Raw genomic sequence first — 14,284 nt, 5'->3', positions numbered from 1 at the left:
TATTCCCACGGCTACATACTCCCCCCTGAACTTCACAAAGCTTGCATAGAACAGGTTACATACCACACAAATTAGTAGGATAACTAAGAAAAGTCATTACTCTACAACCACAAAATACCATTACACAACACGTGTCCCAACTACTAGGGAAAGGGGCAATAAAGAGTTGATCAGGCTCGTTAATGCCACCTCACTAAGGGGATGCCTTGTACACCACCCACTGGTATGACTCAAATTACACTTTCCTTCTTTTTTTTCCCCCCCACACAAGGAAACCATCACTCTCTTTTCACTTCTTTTTCTTGGGAGCCCCCTAAATCAATAAAGATTTTGCTAAATCTCTGGCTGATCTGTGCACTGCTTTCTGCGTCATATTCTGTATCAGCCTATTCACAGGTCTCACCAGCCTACCAGCCCGTGTCTTAACCTGGGTCACTATTCCAGTAACAGATGGAGCAACATTATCTATGGATATCATGCTGGTCTTTCCTGGATTCTCCTCAGCACTAGCCTCAGCGACCTCAGTAGGCCTAATGCCTTGGCTATCATCCTCACTAATCTGAAAGTGACTGGAAGTGGATTCTAAGTCTGGGGTGACGTTCCATCTCTCCACATTCAGGTGTGCATGGACACTCAGAGGGGTTAGTGTCACCTAGTGTTGCTATCCAACTAGCAGTCCTTTCTCCCTTATCAGAGGCATCTTCTGACACCATGGATGATCTAGAAGATCCTTGAGCCTGTTCATGACTTGACTCTGAGTCTCCAAAAGATGGCTCTATTTCAACCTCTGTGTCAAAGGGCAGGAAATTGACCTGCAGCATCAAGTCCCGATGGACCACTTTTTCTTGGCCAGTGTTGATGTTTCTCACCCGATAAGTGTGGCACTTAGGATCTCTCGAGACTACCAGGTAAGGTGTGGTCCCACACCTTTCCGCCAGTTTCCGTCGTCCTCGCTCACCCTTATTGGCCAGCAATATGCGATCGCCTTCCTCAATGTCACAGCCTTTCATCCTCCTGTTATGAAGCTCTGTCTGGCGCTGTCGACTGGTATCTGCACTGGCTTGGGCAAGAGCTGCAGCCTCCCGGAGGTTAGCATGAATACTGTTGATGTAGTCATCATATGGCGCATTTCCACTAGGGCCTGCTTGGCACGGTACGGTTCGATTCGCGACGGTTTGTGAGTGTTTCCATTAGTACCAGGACCCGTTTAGCCGGCCCCTTTGGGTACTTTTTTCGTACCGACTCGCTTGAGGTTCTAACCGTTCCGAAGCGGTACAGTTCTGTGACGTGGAGGAACAGCATGACACTGATTGGCCAGGGAGTGTCGTCACAGGTTGCGTCAGGAGAGCGACTCCTCCGCTATGCTATGGACTCCTCAGCCATTTTTAAAACCCAAGGAGCAAAGTCTGTTCCCTGGTCAAACGCCGAGGTACAAACCTTTCTGTTAATAATCAGCGATAAAAAAAATCCAGGGTGAACTGGACGGGGCCACTAGAAATGTAAAGGTTTTTAGCGAGGTTTCCGCGCTAATGGCCACTCATGGCTACCAGCGGTCCGTTCAGCAGTGCCGGTCGGTCCAAGCTAAAAAAGCTTAACGCGATTACCGGGCGGTGAAGGACCATAACGGACGCAGCGGAGCAAACCGCAAAGACTGGAAATGGTTCCAGCAAATGGATGTCATATACGGTCACCGGCCAGCCAGTAACGGAAGAGAAAACGTGCTGGACATGGCGATGTCGGTGCTGGAGGCCACGGAGAATGGTGAGTGTATTGTGATTTCACAGTTTTACTACTAGGCTCGTAAAAGATGTAATATGAACGTAATATGAACGCATCTATTGTAAACGCAGGAATTTAGAGCTGTGTTTGTAGTTAATGTTACCACCACAGTCACTACTGTACAATAGCTAGCTCTTAGCCTTGCTAGTTGCTAGTTAGCTGTAGCCATAGCAGCGATGACGTGCTACACATTTTGTGCAGTTACGCTATATTGTTGTTGCTTTCACGGGAATGCTTGTGTTTAATATTTGTTATTTTTTACGTTCAAGATTCCCCTTCCACTGACGAGGCGAGCGGAGTTGGCGGAAAATGTTTCCTTCAACCGGGCTTTCCTCGGGTGCTTGGCGAACTTGTGAACACCATGCGAGACAGACGCCAGTAAAAGCACACAAAATGTTGCTTGTAGTACTATAAATATTTATTTCATATAAAGCTATACGTATATATTTGCTTTTTGCACTTTTTAAAACTATAACTATATTATTTACATATGTTGTACTTTAAATATCTATATTTCATAATAAAGTTTGATTTCATTTGATTGTATGACTGATGCTTTTTATGCAGGGTGTGTTCAGCCTGTTTGAGTAATACCAAATTATTATCAATAATTAGAGCAACCACATACAATGATGAAGATAAAGATAAATAAGATACAATAATGCTATTTGTTAAGGGGTGTTGTGCCGGTGTTGTGGTCGCATACAAATGATGTCACGACACTACAACCCGCGCGCCAACAGCGACTCCACCCACATTGGGGTGGTTCACCATTGTAATGGAAACACAACACGACCGTACCGTTCCGTTGCGAAGCGACCCGTATCGAACCGTACCGCGCCAAGCAGGCCCTAGTGGAAATGCGCCAATAGTCAACAATGTCATTGTCCCTTCCTACATTGTGAAACACTACATCGACTGGCAGACGAGGGATTCTCCCAAACATCAGGAAAAATGGGGCGTGGCCAGTAGATTAATGTGCTGTACAATCAGTGGCGGACTTAGCAATTTGGGGGCTCAAGGCGAATTTAGCTAGGGGGCCCATCAACGTTAATATGCGAGAAATAAGTTCAGGTTCACACTACATGATTTTAGGCTGGTTTTTCAGTCGCCGACTGTTTTTGTAGATCGCCGACAGAAACTAGGAGGCAAATCGGTGATCACTCGGTGCTCGCTCAGTCGTGTAGTGTGAACTGCTGAAAGACGCTCGCCGAGCCGTCGCCGAGTGGTCGCCAACTCATCGCAGACGAACGGCAGATATCTTAATATCTAGCAGTCGGCGACTGAGAGTCGGCAGCAGCGTCTAGATTCATACAACTTTACTACAACACTGTGTTTAAGTTATTGTGACAGCACGGGAGAAATAGTGCGATTGACTATATCTATGTTCACTGCAACGGAGAGATGAAATAATTTTGGCAACTTGGGACTATGGAGTGTTTAAACGGTAAAAAATAATAATAACGAAAATGTGGAGTACATGTAAATTGTTTTTGTTTTCTTCTACGTGGTGTTGCTGGTTCTCGCGAGTGTTTCGTTTTCGTGTTTTCGTGTTTTTGGACGGCAGCCAGATGAGTCGGCGGTTCCCCAGTCGTGTAATTCGTGAGCCCGTGTCGCCGATCAGTCATGTAGTGTGAAAGCCACAACAACTGAAAGACTCGCGATTACAGCACAACCAGTCGTGTAGTGCGAACGGCACAAAAACCTGACGACTGAAAAGTCGTGTAGCGTGAACCTGGCTTTAGCTAGACAAGGGGGCCCTACAGTTCATTTATTCTGGCATTGTTCGCAGAGCAAACAATTTTGGGGAGACCTCAGCAGATTTTTCATTGATCATCTCCTCAAAGATTTTGTTTTATACTGGGAAAATGTTGTCTTTGGCTTTCATAAGTATGCCAAGAAAGAGGGGAAATGCTATTTTTTACTAAACCTGATTTTGCTTCAAGCTAAATTCTTTATTCATAAAAGTAAGTTTGGTAAGAAAACCCCTTGTTTTTTAGTATTCAGAAAGGAAATGGAATATTATTTCAAATTGCTTGCTGATTCAACAAACAAGAAGGCTATCAGAACTTTGAATGTATGTTCCACTTATAACCTGTTTGTTTAATGTAGATAACCCCTGGCTCGTCTGGCTCATTTGTATGTTATGTTTTTGTATACTGTTCGTTGTATACTTACCTCTGTGAAGTGTGATTTAATAATTAAAAAAAAAAAAAAAAAAAAGGGGGGCCCTAAAGTGGGAGGGGCCCAAGGCAATTGCCTAGCAACGCCTCTATGCAAAGACCGCCTCTGTGTACAATTATACATAAAGGTCAAAGTCTGTAACATTTGTGGCCACTTCTGCTTAGCTCTCGGGGGCAAAGCCCTGATCATTCCTCCCAATGTGCGATTAAATCGCTCAACGTGGCCATTGCCCATCGGGTGGTAGGCAGCTGTTCTCGATTTTTTAACTCCAGCAATCTGTAGCAATTCTTGGATTAGGTGGCTTTCAAAATTTGCACCCTGATCCGCGTGGATGCGTGTGTCGCACTAATTGCCGCCCCACATAAAACAAACAAAGGGGGAACCCCCAAAATGAACCATATACAAAAACATCTTTTTTTTCTTTTAAATGTAACAGAATGGACTGTGTTCAGGGTGGGTGTAATGCCTGGGCTGGGACAATAGGGGAGCTGTGGCGCTGAGTGACAGGAAGTGCCCAGTCTGAAATGATTGCTCCCCTTTAAAAGCAGGAAGTTGGAGGTGCTGGGGGGAGTTTTTTTTTGGTCTCCTCTGTGCAGGGGGTAAGGTTGGTGGCGTACAGGTTGGTTTCTTTTGGAGTGTCTGTGTTAGGTGTGTGAGGTATTGTTTGTGGGTGTGTGGGTTGAGACTGTTTGACTGGTCTGGTTAACTTATCAGTGATTTGCTTGATCTTTGTGGTTGGGTTTTGCTGAGATTTGGGGGAGTGTACGAGTGGGTGCCATTTCAACGTGTGATTTGGTGCATGGTTGTGTGCGTGTTTACTTCAGTTGATTTTTGTTTGTCTCAGACTGGGTGGCCAACCAGTACTGGGACACTGTGCGCCACCAATTATTCTAGCCAGTGGCTTAGTGCAGGCAGTAGTTTGGATTCGGCAATGTGTGTTTGATGTATGTTTTTAGATATTGTTTTAAAGCTAATAAAGGTCATTCTAATTAGTGGGGTTCAAGCTTGTGCATTGGGGCCACTGGCTGGGGTGAGGAGTCTAGCTGTTCACTACAGGCTTAGTCCAGGTTTTGTAGAGGTTTACTTCTGATGAGCTATAATAGTTTTAACCCTTTTCACACCAAATGGTTGGGTGGTTTTGTAGTGGGCTTTGTAGCTGTGTTGTATGATTGCTGTGCTCCCTGTTTGTAGTGTTGCCCTTGTAGGTGAGCAGCTACCCCTCCAATCCTCCCATGTGTCTGATATTTGCTTAAATAAACCCTCAAGTACATTTGATCTGTGGTGACAACTTACTGGTGTCCAAACCTGGGGGGTGTTCCAAGAAGCGGGTTAAGCGAGAAAACCCGGGTAAGTTAACTCGGAGTTCACGGAAACTCGAGGCTTTCCGTTCCAGAAACCGAGCTTAGAGAGAACCGGAGTCAGTTACTATAGCAACTTATGCTCTGAAGCTAACCTGCTCACTGGCAGGTTAACTTGGACCTGACCCAGAGTTACAAACACATCATGACGTGTCCTTTCCTCGAAGATCATGTGGATATTGAAGCTCAGTTTATTCGCTGAGTTCTTCGTCGGGAACGCCTTATAAAACCCCGAATAGACATAGGCCTACTATCATTTTCGGATTATTTTTTTAATGAACGTTATCGTTTTCAGCACAATCCATTACTTACATCAATAACTTTATTATAATAACATTTCAAATATTACACATCGCGGATCAGCCCTAAATTCTCTCCAGATTGTTATATATCGGTCTTCGTTTTTTGCTAGTGGAAGTTTTCTTTATAGTGTAGGAGATGCGGAATCTGTCAGCAAAGCTATGTCGGTCTGTCAGAAAACTATGTCCGGCATTAAAATGACTAGTGCCCGGTTTTGTGGTGTTTCCTGGGCTTAAGCCAGTTATGGACATCAAAGAGGAATTCCACAGCATCATTGGTTTGTCTTTAATTCACATGGACAATAAAGAAATTAAGCAAAGGAGAAGCAATATATAACGAACTTCATTCCATTTACATTTTAAGGATTTCCTAGAGTGATTGGCTGTATTGATGGAACCTACATATGCTACCTATTCCAGCACCATTAGAACATGAAATTTCATCCATAGCATTAATGTACAGGTACTAACCTTTATCATCCTTAATGAATAATGTACTTATCTTTAATGGTAACAAAAATAACGTAGCTATTGTAATTGACCGTTCTTCCCATTAAGATCATATGTGATGCTTCCCACCTCATCACAAATGTTGAAGCCAGATGGCCAGGATCCATGTATGATTCCACACTATACAACAAATCTGAACACAGTAGGCCTGCGGTAGTTTTGCTAGTTGTTCACATGCAGTGTAATAGTTAAATCATTGCAAACCCTAGATGTGATATAGGACATGACGGCCTCCTTCATGGAGACAGAGGGTATCCCTGCCTGTCCTATAGGCCTACCTTATGACTCCCTATTCAGATCCTGCACCTGGACCACAGTCCCGCTACAATCAGGCCCACAGCAAAACCAGGGCAAGAATTTAAATGACCCTAGGAATCCTCGAGGCCAGGTTCCAGTGCCTGAAGGAGGTCAGAGTTACCCCTGATAGGGCGTGCCACATAATAAAGGCATATGTGGTATTACACAACATTGCAACCATCCAGGAAGAGCGACAGCCTACCATCTCTGACATGCCCACAGACGAGGAACCTTACATGCACGTGGGTGACAACAGAGATGGTGGAGTTGTCAGAGACTCCATCTGCAATCACTGCTTTCCACATTAAATCATGCACCACCACCCACCCCACCATCCACCCTGTAACCTTTTAATATACATTACAGTCAAATTCACTGTTTCATTATTTCATTTTTCCTGTAAATAAATATATTTTATATTTTAAGAATAAGATAGTTATGTACAGCCATACCTTTGTACAATATTCTTATACTTCATTTTTATCTGATGCCATGTGTGTTTCAAACCACTCAGATTAGACCTGGAATTAGTAAGTGTTCAATAAAAAATATTTAAAAACTCAATACAGTATTATAAAGTTGGAGAAAATAATAATATAATCGCACCCTTCTGCTAAATATAAAAATATCATTTTCACTCACGCATTAACTCTGTTGGCAATTTTTTGACATGCTGACTGCCTTTCTCTAGCAGCTACCGCAGTATTACATTTACGTTTAATAATATCTAAATATTCTGCATACGCAGTCATTAATACTTCAAGCTACAGTTGTGTGAAATACGATGTTCGGCTGATTTTCGCGTTTAAGTCCATGATAAATCCTATTTATCTGCGTTCCATTAAGAAGGCCTTTCATAGTTACGCATGAACGCGCTTCTGTCTGGGTCAACCTACTCAGAGTTGAGCGACCCTGATTACTTTAACTCCTAACCGCCGTTTTGGAACCGAAAACTCTGAGTATGTCAGATCGGGGTAAGACAACTCCGAGTTCAGGGTTAAGTTTAGAGTTTGTTAACCCCGCTTCTTGGAATACCCCCTGGTGTTACATAAAGTTTTAACTTAACATTGATATTGTAAAACAAAGCTTGGTGAAGTTCTTAAAAAAACGGACATTCAGATATTCAAAAACATTCCCACGGCTACATTTGCAACAGTTTATTTGAAGCTCAGAAACATTACAATTATTCAGACATACACACTACTATTACTGTTCCCCCTTCTCACAATCATATCCTTCTAGCTCGGCAGTGTAAACACTACTTTATGTATACCAGGCCCGTAGCCAGCATTGTGATGGGGGGGATCTTTTTCCCCCAAAAGTGGAGTGAGGGGGGGGGGGGGGGGTTATGTCTTATATGTTTCCTCTATGCTGCGCCTATAGCGATAGATCGCCAGTGGTTGGCGCCAGAGCGAACTAGTAAGTGGGTTTTCCATCCACCGAGTTTTTGCGCATTTTGAAAATGCGCATGAAAAAAGCTGGATGGAAAAAGACCAAAATTCGAAAAAAGACCCAAATATCGCAAAAAGATGTTTACGCTAGGAGGAGGTTGAAAAGTTAGACTATCGCATCGCCAAAATTCGGAAAAACTGGATGGAAAAGGGTTTTTCGCATAAACGATGACGTATCATGCATCAAGTCAAGTGGTTCTGTACATGATCGCGATGTAAAGATGGCAAATGCATACAAAAACAGTTCTGGAGAGAGCAAAAATTGAATTTAACTTCTCCATGTAAAGAAAAGAAAAAGAAAAAAATGTTTCACAACCTCAACGTGCAAAAATGCGTAACTGCCAGATGGACGTAAAACCACTATTGTTTGGCGTCCTCTCACGTGATCTAAAGTTTATTCGCATAACTGTAATGAATGAAAAGAAGGCTTAATTCACATTTTTTTCTGCCGAAACTTGGAAATTGCGCATTATTTTTTCGAAAGGTTTGGATGGAAACCCGAATCATAGATGTAGATCGAAGATAAATAAACTAGATTTTTTTCAGAGTGAGAAATCGGATGTATGGCGTGAGAGCGTGCGAAAACGGTCAAATGCGCGTGTCTCATGCTCATTGCGTGAGAGTTGGCAACACTGTTATAAGTTTGTTGTGAGTTTGTTGTTGCTGTCCTTATTTGTTTGTCTGTATATTCACCGGAGATTAACAATTCATTCATTGAATAGCCTACCTATCTTGAGGGGCATGTGTGTACGGAGGGAGGGTGCGGGGGCGGGGGGGGAGGGGGGGGATCGAACGAACCCTTCGATCCCCCCTGGCTACGGGCCTGTATACACAGTATATAGTACTATATAATATAAACTATAAAATGTGCTTGTCTCTCCCACTCAGAAACAGAGAACTATCTTCATTTACATAGAGCTAAACGTATTCTGCAGGTGTTTCCGGAGTGAGAGGAGGTTCACATTGATTAATGGAGTGTATAATCTGTAAGGGAAATCGCCACGAGCGCTCCTCTCTGTGGTCCTGCACTGCCACCTATTGGTGATCAATATTACCATTTATAGTGAAAATGCTAAATTAGAAAAAAAGCATCCGAACATTTTGTACACTAGTATGATCAATTTACAGTTTTTTTTTACAGTATAGGTTGTTCAGTTGACAATGTGCATGTATTTTTTTAGAGGGGAGATCACAATAAATACAAAGTTTTAAATCTAATATAGAGGACATTAATGTAAAGTAATCCTGTGGTGAATCATGTATTGTCTGTATTCCAGCACAATGATCAATCATTTTCAGAGACACTGCTTTGTTATGCACTTTATTAAAGTTCAATTTTGTTCTTAAACACAAACGCTACAATGATTAAGAAGAAGATGAAGTTTCTCTTTATACTCTCAGCACTAATCATACAGATCAAACTACTGCTTCTGTTAGTTTTTGCCTCATTTCATAAAAGTATTGAAAAATGTAACAGCTTTCATCTGGTTCACACAAGGCATTTAGACATCTGAATTTTCCTTGATGCAAGTTGAGATCCAGCAGATATTTCACATGTTATGGTCTTGTCGTTTTTCCACTCTGAGCTCTGGATGGTCAAATAGCTGCTCAGTTTGAATTTGTTATTGGGTTGCTGCTGTGCAGAACCAGTGAGGACTCCACTGGTAACTGGGTTCTCATCCACGAGCCAGCGCACATCAGAGAAGCCAGTGACCATGTCACTGACCCCACACACTAGAGTGACCCTATCAGACTTCAGCTCTTCACTGGACGGAGGGAAGAGGGTCAGAACAGGAGGCGGCAGAGCAGTGTCTGATCAGAGAGAAGTTTGGAGAAAAAATACTGTTAATGGAGGAACGTTCACAGCTTATCTGAATAACCCGGGCAACCATCTAGGATAGAAATGAACGAATGTATTCATGATAAACAAGCTCTTACCTTTATTTACCTGTGTCTTCATAAGACAGAGATCATATTAATCAAGTTATAAAAAAACATAAGTAGATGGTTTTGTATTGACTGTTCAAAATTAACTCACAATATAAGAATCTTTGAGGAATGTTCCAGAAATTACAGGTTAACACTCAACCTGTAATCACTACATCATAAAGACTGAAATGTATTTCAAACGTTGCTGAAATGTCTGTTTCTGTGAATATTCAATCACATTACCAGTTTTACTAAATCAATGTTTGCTGGAGCAGTTGAAGAGTTTATTACTCTGGAAAGCTCTTTAAATGAATCAACAAAAATGCCCCATTTTCCTAAACTTTACAATAACATTTCTGCACTCAAGTACAACAGATTAAATCACTGACTACTACAGAAACAAGAGAAAGGAGGAAAACTCACCAGTGATCTTCAGTGTTGTTCCTTGGCCGAATACCACAGTGCTACGTTTTACGTCCTCCCTCGTACAAGAACCTCCTCAGTTTCAGGAGTGAACACAGTGATGGTGAAGTGTGTCTTTAACACATTCCCTTACGCTCCCACATCAGTCTGGATTTATTCCACAACTCTGTTTTGCCCAAATATATGAGAACAATGTTATTTGAGAGAAATCTGTATGTTTGGTTCTGATATATTGCAGTTACTGTGTGTCCCGCAGATGCAAACTGCATCAAATAAAATTGATATTGTGAGTATTGTAACGTTCGTTAAATACCAGGACAGTTTACTGTTGACAACTCGTCTCTTTTATTTAAACATTAATACAAGCGAACTCACTCAAGAAAAATAACTGAATCCTCTCTCTCTCTCACTCTCGCTCCTCGCGCACTTTTCCACTCACACACACAACTTAAATTAAAGAAACAGTAACCCAATAATAATCCCTTAAGGATCATTACAGTACAATATTATGAGACAGCTGTATGTCACTGAGAAAAAAGACATTATAAAATAATACCCAGAATTACTCAAATTTGCTAAGTGGTAAAGAAATCTCAAACAGATATTTGGAATAAGACTAAAAAGAAGCAATTCCAGTGTATAATGTCATTGTTTTAAATCATCAAAACTATTAATAGACAAGTCACTGCACATTTTCAGTGACAAAGTAATTAATGCTGCTGATTGTATTTTTTGTAGTTAGTAGAAATACTGATCATATATTTAAAAATCAGTAAAATCTATATTCAGTTAGCGTGGATTAACAGACTAGTGAATACATAGTCTTCATCAGCACTTCCTTTACATGATTAACGTGTGTGTGTTGGAAGTGTTCTGGGATGGTGATGTAATGTGTGAATGGAGGTCATCATGAATTACAGACCCATCACTCTGTTCAGTGGATCACACACGTGTCATATTAGTGTGAAGTCCTGTAACACTGCATGTGACCTGCCATGGGACAATATGACTGATCTAGTATTTATCTGATCACACTGATATTATTAAAGCAGCACATGATGGATGTATTATGTAAAATAAATGAGTTAAATGTGTGTCAAACCTTCTACCAATTATATGTAACTGCCAAAAATATCCTGTAAATGTGAGTTAGTTTTTGACTGAAGTGCTTTGTTTGTCTTTACATGTGTCAGTTCCTCAATATGTTTGAAAGCAGAAGTGTATGTGAGCAGTGAGGAGGTTTTTGTCATGGTGTGAATCACTGTGATACGTATTCATTAACAGAGGTGTCCCATGTCTTACAGTAATAAAATGCAGAGTCTCCAACCTCCACATTATCAATGACCAAATTGTAATCTGATGTAGAAGAGTGTGTTGATGTGAATTTTGGAGAGGAGAAACCTGACCCATATTCAGGAGAGCTTGAGTGATAATTTCTCAGCACATACTGTGGAACTCCTCCTGGTAGCTGCTTATACCAACGTGCTCCAGTGTCTGTCACTGTACCCAGATTACAGTCCATAGTGGCCTTCTGTCCTTTAGTCAGCGTGAGAACAGGAGGCTTCTGTGTTACCACGGTTACACCACTGACACCTGCAGTAAACACAGCATCCACGTTCCATTAGCTCATCCATACATTAGAAGTGTGTAAATGTTGAGGAGCTGCAGTGTGGTGAGATCTTACATGAGAGAGCAGTGAAGAGAGTGCAGAGTGCTGGCAGCATCTTGGCCGTGTGTGTTGAACTCTGTGCTGAGTGAAGAGACCAGAGGCTGGAGGAGCAGATGAAGGAGACACTGCAGGGCGGGGCTATAAGAGAGGTAGGAGGGGCAGGGGGAGGGGCCTCTCAACAACACACACCTTATGTGAGGTCCTACACTGGTTTATTTGTTTTACTATATGTTAATCATTTTATTACATATTAACATTGTACAGTGATTTGCCATATATTAGTGACTCATCTTTTAATCTATTTTCAGTGCACTACCATATTAACAGAAAAGCTTCTTCATTTACATATAGTTAAACGTACCAGTATTCTTGCCATATATTAGTCACTCATATTTTAATTAGAGGTGTCAATTCCAGGTTCATAGATTAAAAGTCCTCACTAGGATTTTGCTCAGGCTTCCTGGATTGTGTTGATTCCACTAATTTTACCTGGATTGCTAATTAGAAAATCTAGCAAGCTTGAGCAAAATCCTGGTGAGGACTTTTAATCTATGAACCTGGAATTGACACGTCTAATTTTAATCCATTTTCAGTATTCTACGATATTAACAGAAAAGTTTCTTCATTTACATACAGCTAAACGTACCAGTATTCTGCAGGTGTTTCCGGAGTGAGAGAGGAGGTTCACACTGATTAGGGGAGCGTATAATCTCTTGGGGAAATCTCCACAAGTGCTCCTCTCAGTGTGGTTTCCACTGCCACCTAGTGGAAAAGCATCATACATGTGGGCCTCATGAAGCTGTTTGAAAGAACACCAAGAGTGTGCAAAGCTGTTGTCTAAGTATTGTAGAGTTACTTTGAAGAATCTAAAATCTATGACTCAATATTTGTCCAACAGCATTATTACATATGTCTTATTTTAATGGTCTCACACCTACATGCTTTGTAAAATGTAGAAAATTTAAAAACAGTAGGTGTGTCCAAGCTTTTGACTGGTACTTTATATTAAATGGCATTTCACTAGCATTAACTCTTGTAACAAGAATATAAGTTGGTGATCAGTAATGAAGTTGCATTTGTAACATTCATCATAAGTCTTTATTCTGTGTTTATTTACAGTGTTATCTTTTTTTCATTTTTGTCTTTTTTCATGTTGTGGTGAATCATGTATTGTCTGTATTCCAGCACAATGAATCATTTCCAGAGACTCTGCCAGAGACTCAAACTCCCTCCGCCACTTGGCTACGTCTCAGAAATTTTGTCCATAAATGTTATGAACAGAATAGGTGACAAAGGGCAGGGCTGCCCTTTGTCACCTATTCTGTTCATAACTTTTTAGGTGGGAGTGCAGCTCCCACCGGGAACCAGTCTGAATTACTGCTGGCCATGCGAACCAAGCTCCTGCTCTGTTTGTACAGGAACTCAGGGCGGATCTCGTCCACCCCCAGAGACTTGCTGCCAAGGAGTTTCACAACTGACCTGGTCACCTCAGCCTGAGTGATGGGCAAATCCCCGTCCGAGTCCTCCAGCTCTGCTTCCTCTGTGGAAGGCGCGATGGTGGGATTGAGAAGATCCTTGAATATTCCTTCCACCACCTAATGACATCCCCAGTTGAGGCAGAGGCTGTAAACTAAAAGCTTTATTGTCCATGGTGAAAACAACATAAAGACTCAGGCCAAACGGCAACAGTAAAGAGGCAGGTGACACTTAGCACAGTCCAGGCAGGCAGTCCAGTGGCGTGGCGACTTGTATGAACAGTCAAGCTCGGCTTCCTTCTCCACAGCCCTCACCCACGCTCGCTAAGGATTCAACCCCAGCAGAGCCCATGCAAATCGGAGAGATGACAGCCCCCAAGGAGCAATGGCAGAGCTTGTGTGAGAAACTCCTTGATGGGTCATCTGCTGACAATTAGGGCTATGGTGACATATAAGAGCTTCTCTGTTGGGGTTGTTGCCTTAGTGGACTCAGGAGCATTGGGAAACCTGATGGTGCAGAGCATGGCAGAGAGACTGGGCGTGCCCCTGAAGGCCTTGGACACCCCGAGGCATGTCCAAGCACTGGACGGCAGGCCTGTGAGTGGTGGCATTATTCAATACTGCACTGCTTACTTTCGTCTCACAGTTCAGGGTCACGTTGAGCACATATCGTTCTATATCCTCCCACACCTCCATAACCCCATTACACTAGGACTCCACTGGCTTAGGCTTTACAACTCTGTCATTAGGTGGACCACAGGACAGATTATTAGATGTTCTAAGCCCCTCACACCCGTTCAAGGCAGACACAAATTCACTGTCCAATCCACCTCCATCCCTAGCCAGTATAAAAATCTGGCTGAAGTTTTTAGTTCCGCCAAGGCTACCCAGCTCCTACCGCATCGTCCGT

At 42.2% G+C, this 14,284-nt stretch overlaps 1 protein-coding gene across 4 annotated transcripts in view; it reads right to left on the bottom strand.

The window, feature by feature from the left end:
* The window catches only part of LOC143508346 (immunoglobulin lambda-1 light chain-like), a 42,854-nt gene that overhangs the window by 10,768 nt on the left and 17,802 nt on the right, over positions 1 to 14,284 (bottom strand). The window contains exons 1-4 of one of the 4 annotated variants that reach the window (XM_076996792.1): positions 11,915 to 12,054; positions 11,501 to 11,823; positions 10,231 to 10,264; positions 9,184 to 9,690 (exon numbers count right to left, since the gene is read on the bottom strand). In XM_076996792.1, the coding sequence (XP_076852907.1) occupies positions 9,368 to 9,690; positions 10,231 to 10,264; positions 11,501 to 11,823; positions 11,915 to 11,954 (720 nt within the window). In that variant the 5' untranslated portion in view covers positions 11,955 to 12,054 and the 3' untranslated portion in view covers positions 9,184 to 9,367. Of the gene's footprint in view, positions 1 to 9,183; positions 9,691 to 10,230; positions 10,265 to 11,500; positions 11,824 to 11,914; positions 12,057 to 14,284 lie in introns of those variants that run through there. The other 3 variants (XM_076996791.1, XM_076996790.1, XM_076996789.1) reach the window with 3 other exon arrangements.

The sequence above is a fragment of the Brachyhypopomus gauderio genome, chromosome 2 (genome assembly GCF_052324685.1).
Source record: "Brachyhypopomus gauderio isolate BG-103 chromosome 2, BGAUD_0.2, whole genome shotgun sequence".
Taxonomy (NCBI): Eukaryota; Metazoa; Chordata; class Actinopteri; order Gymnotiformes; family Hypopomidae; genus Brachyhypopomus; species Brachyhypopomus gauderio.
This window is presented reverse-complemented; position numbering and strand designations above follow the sequence as displayed.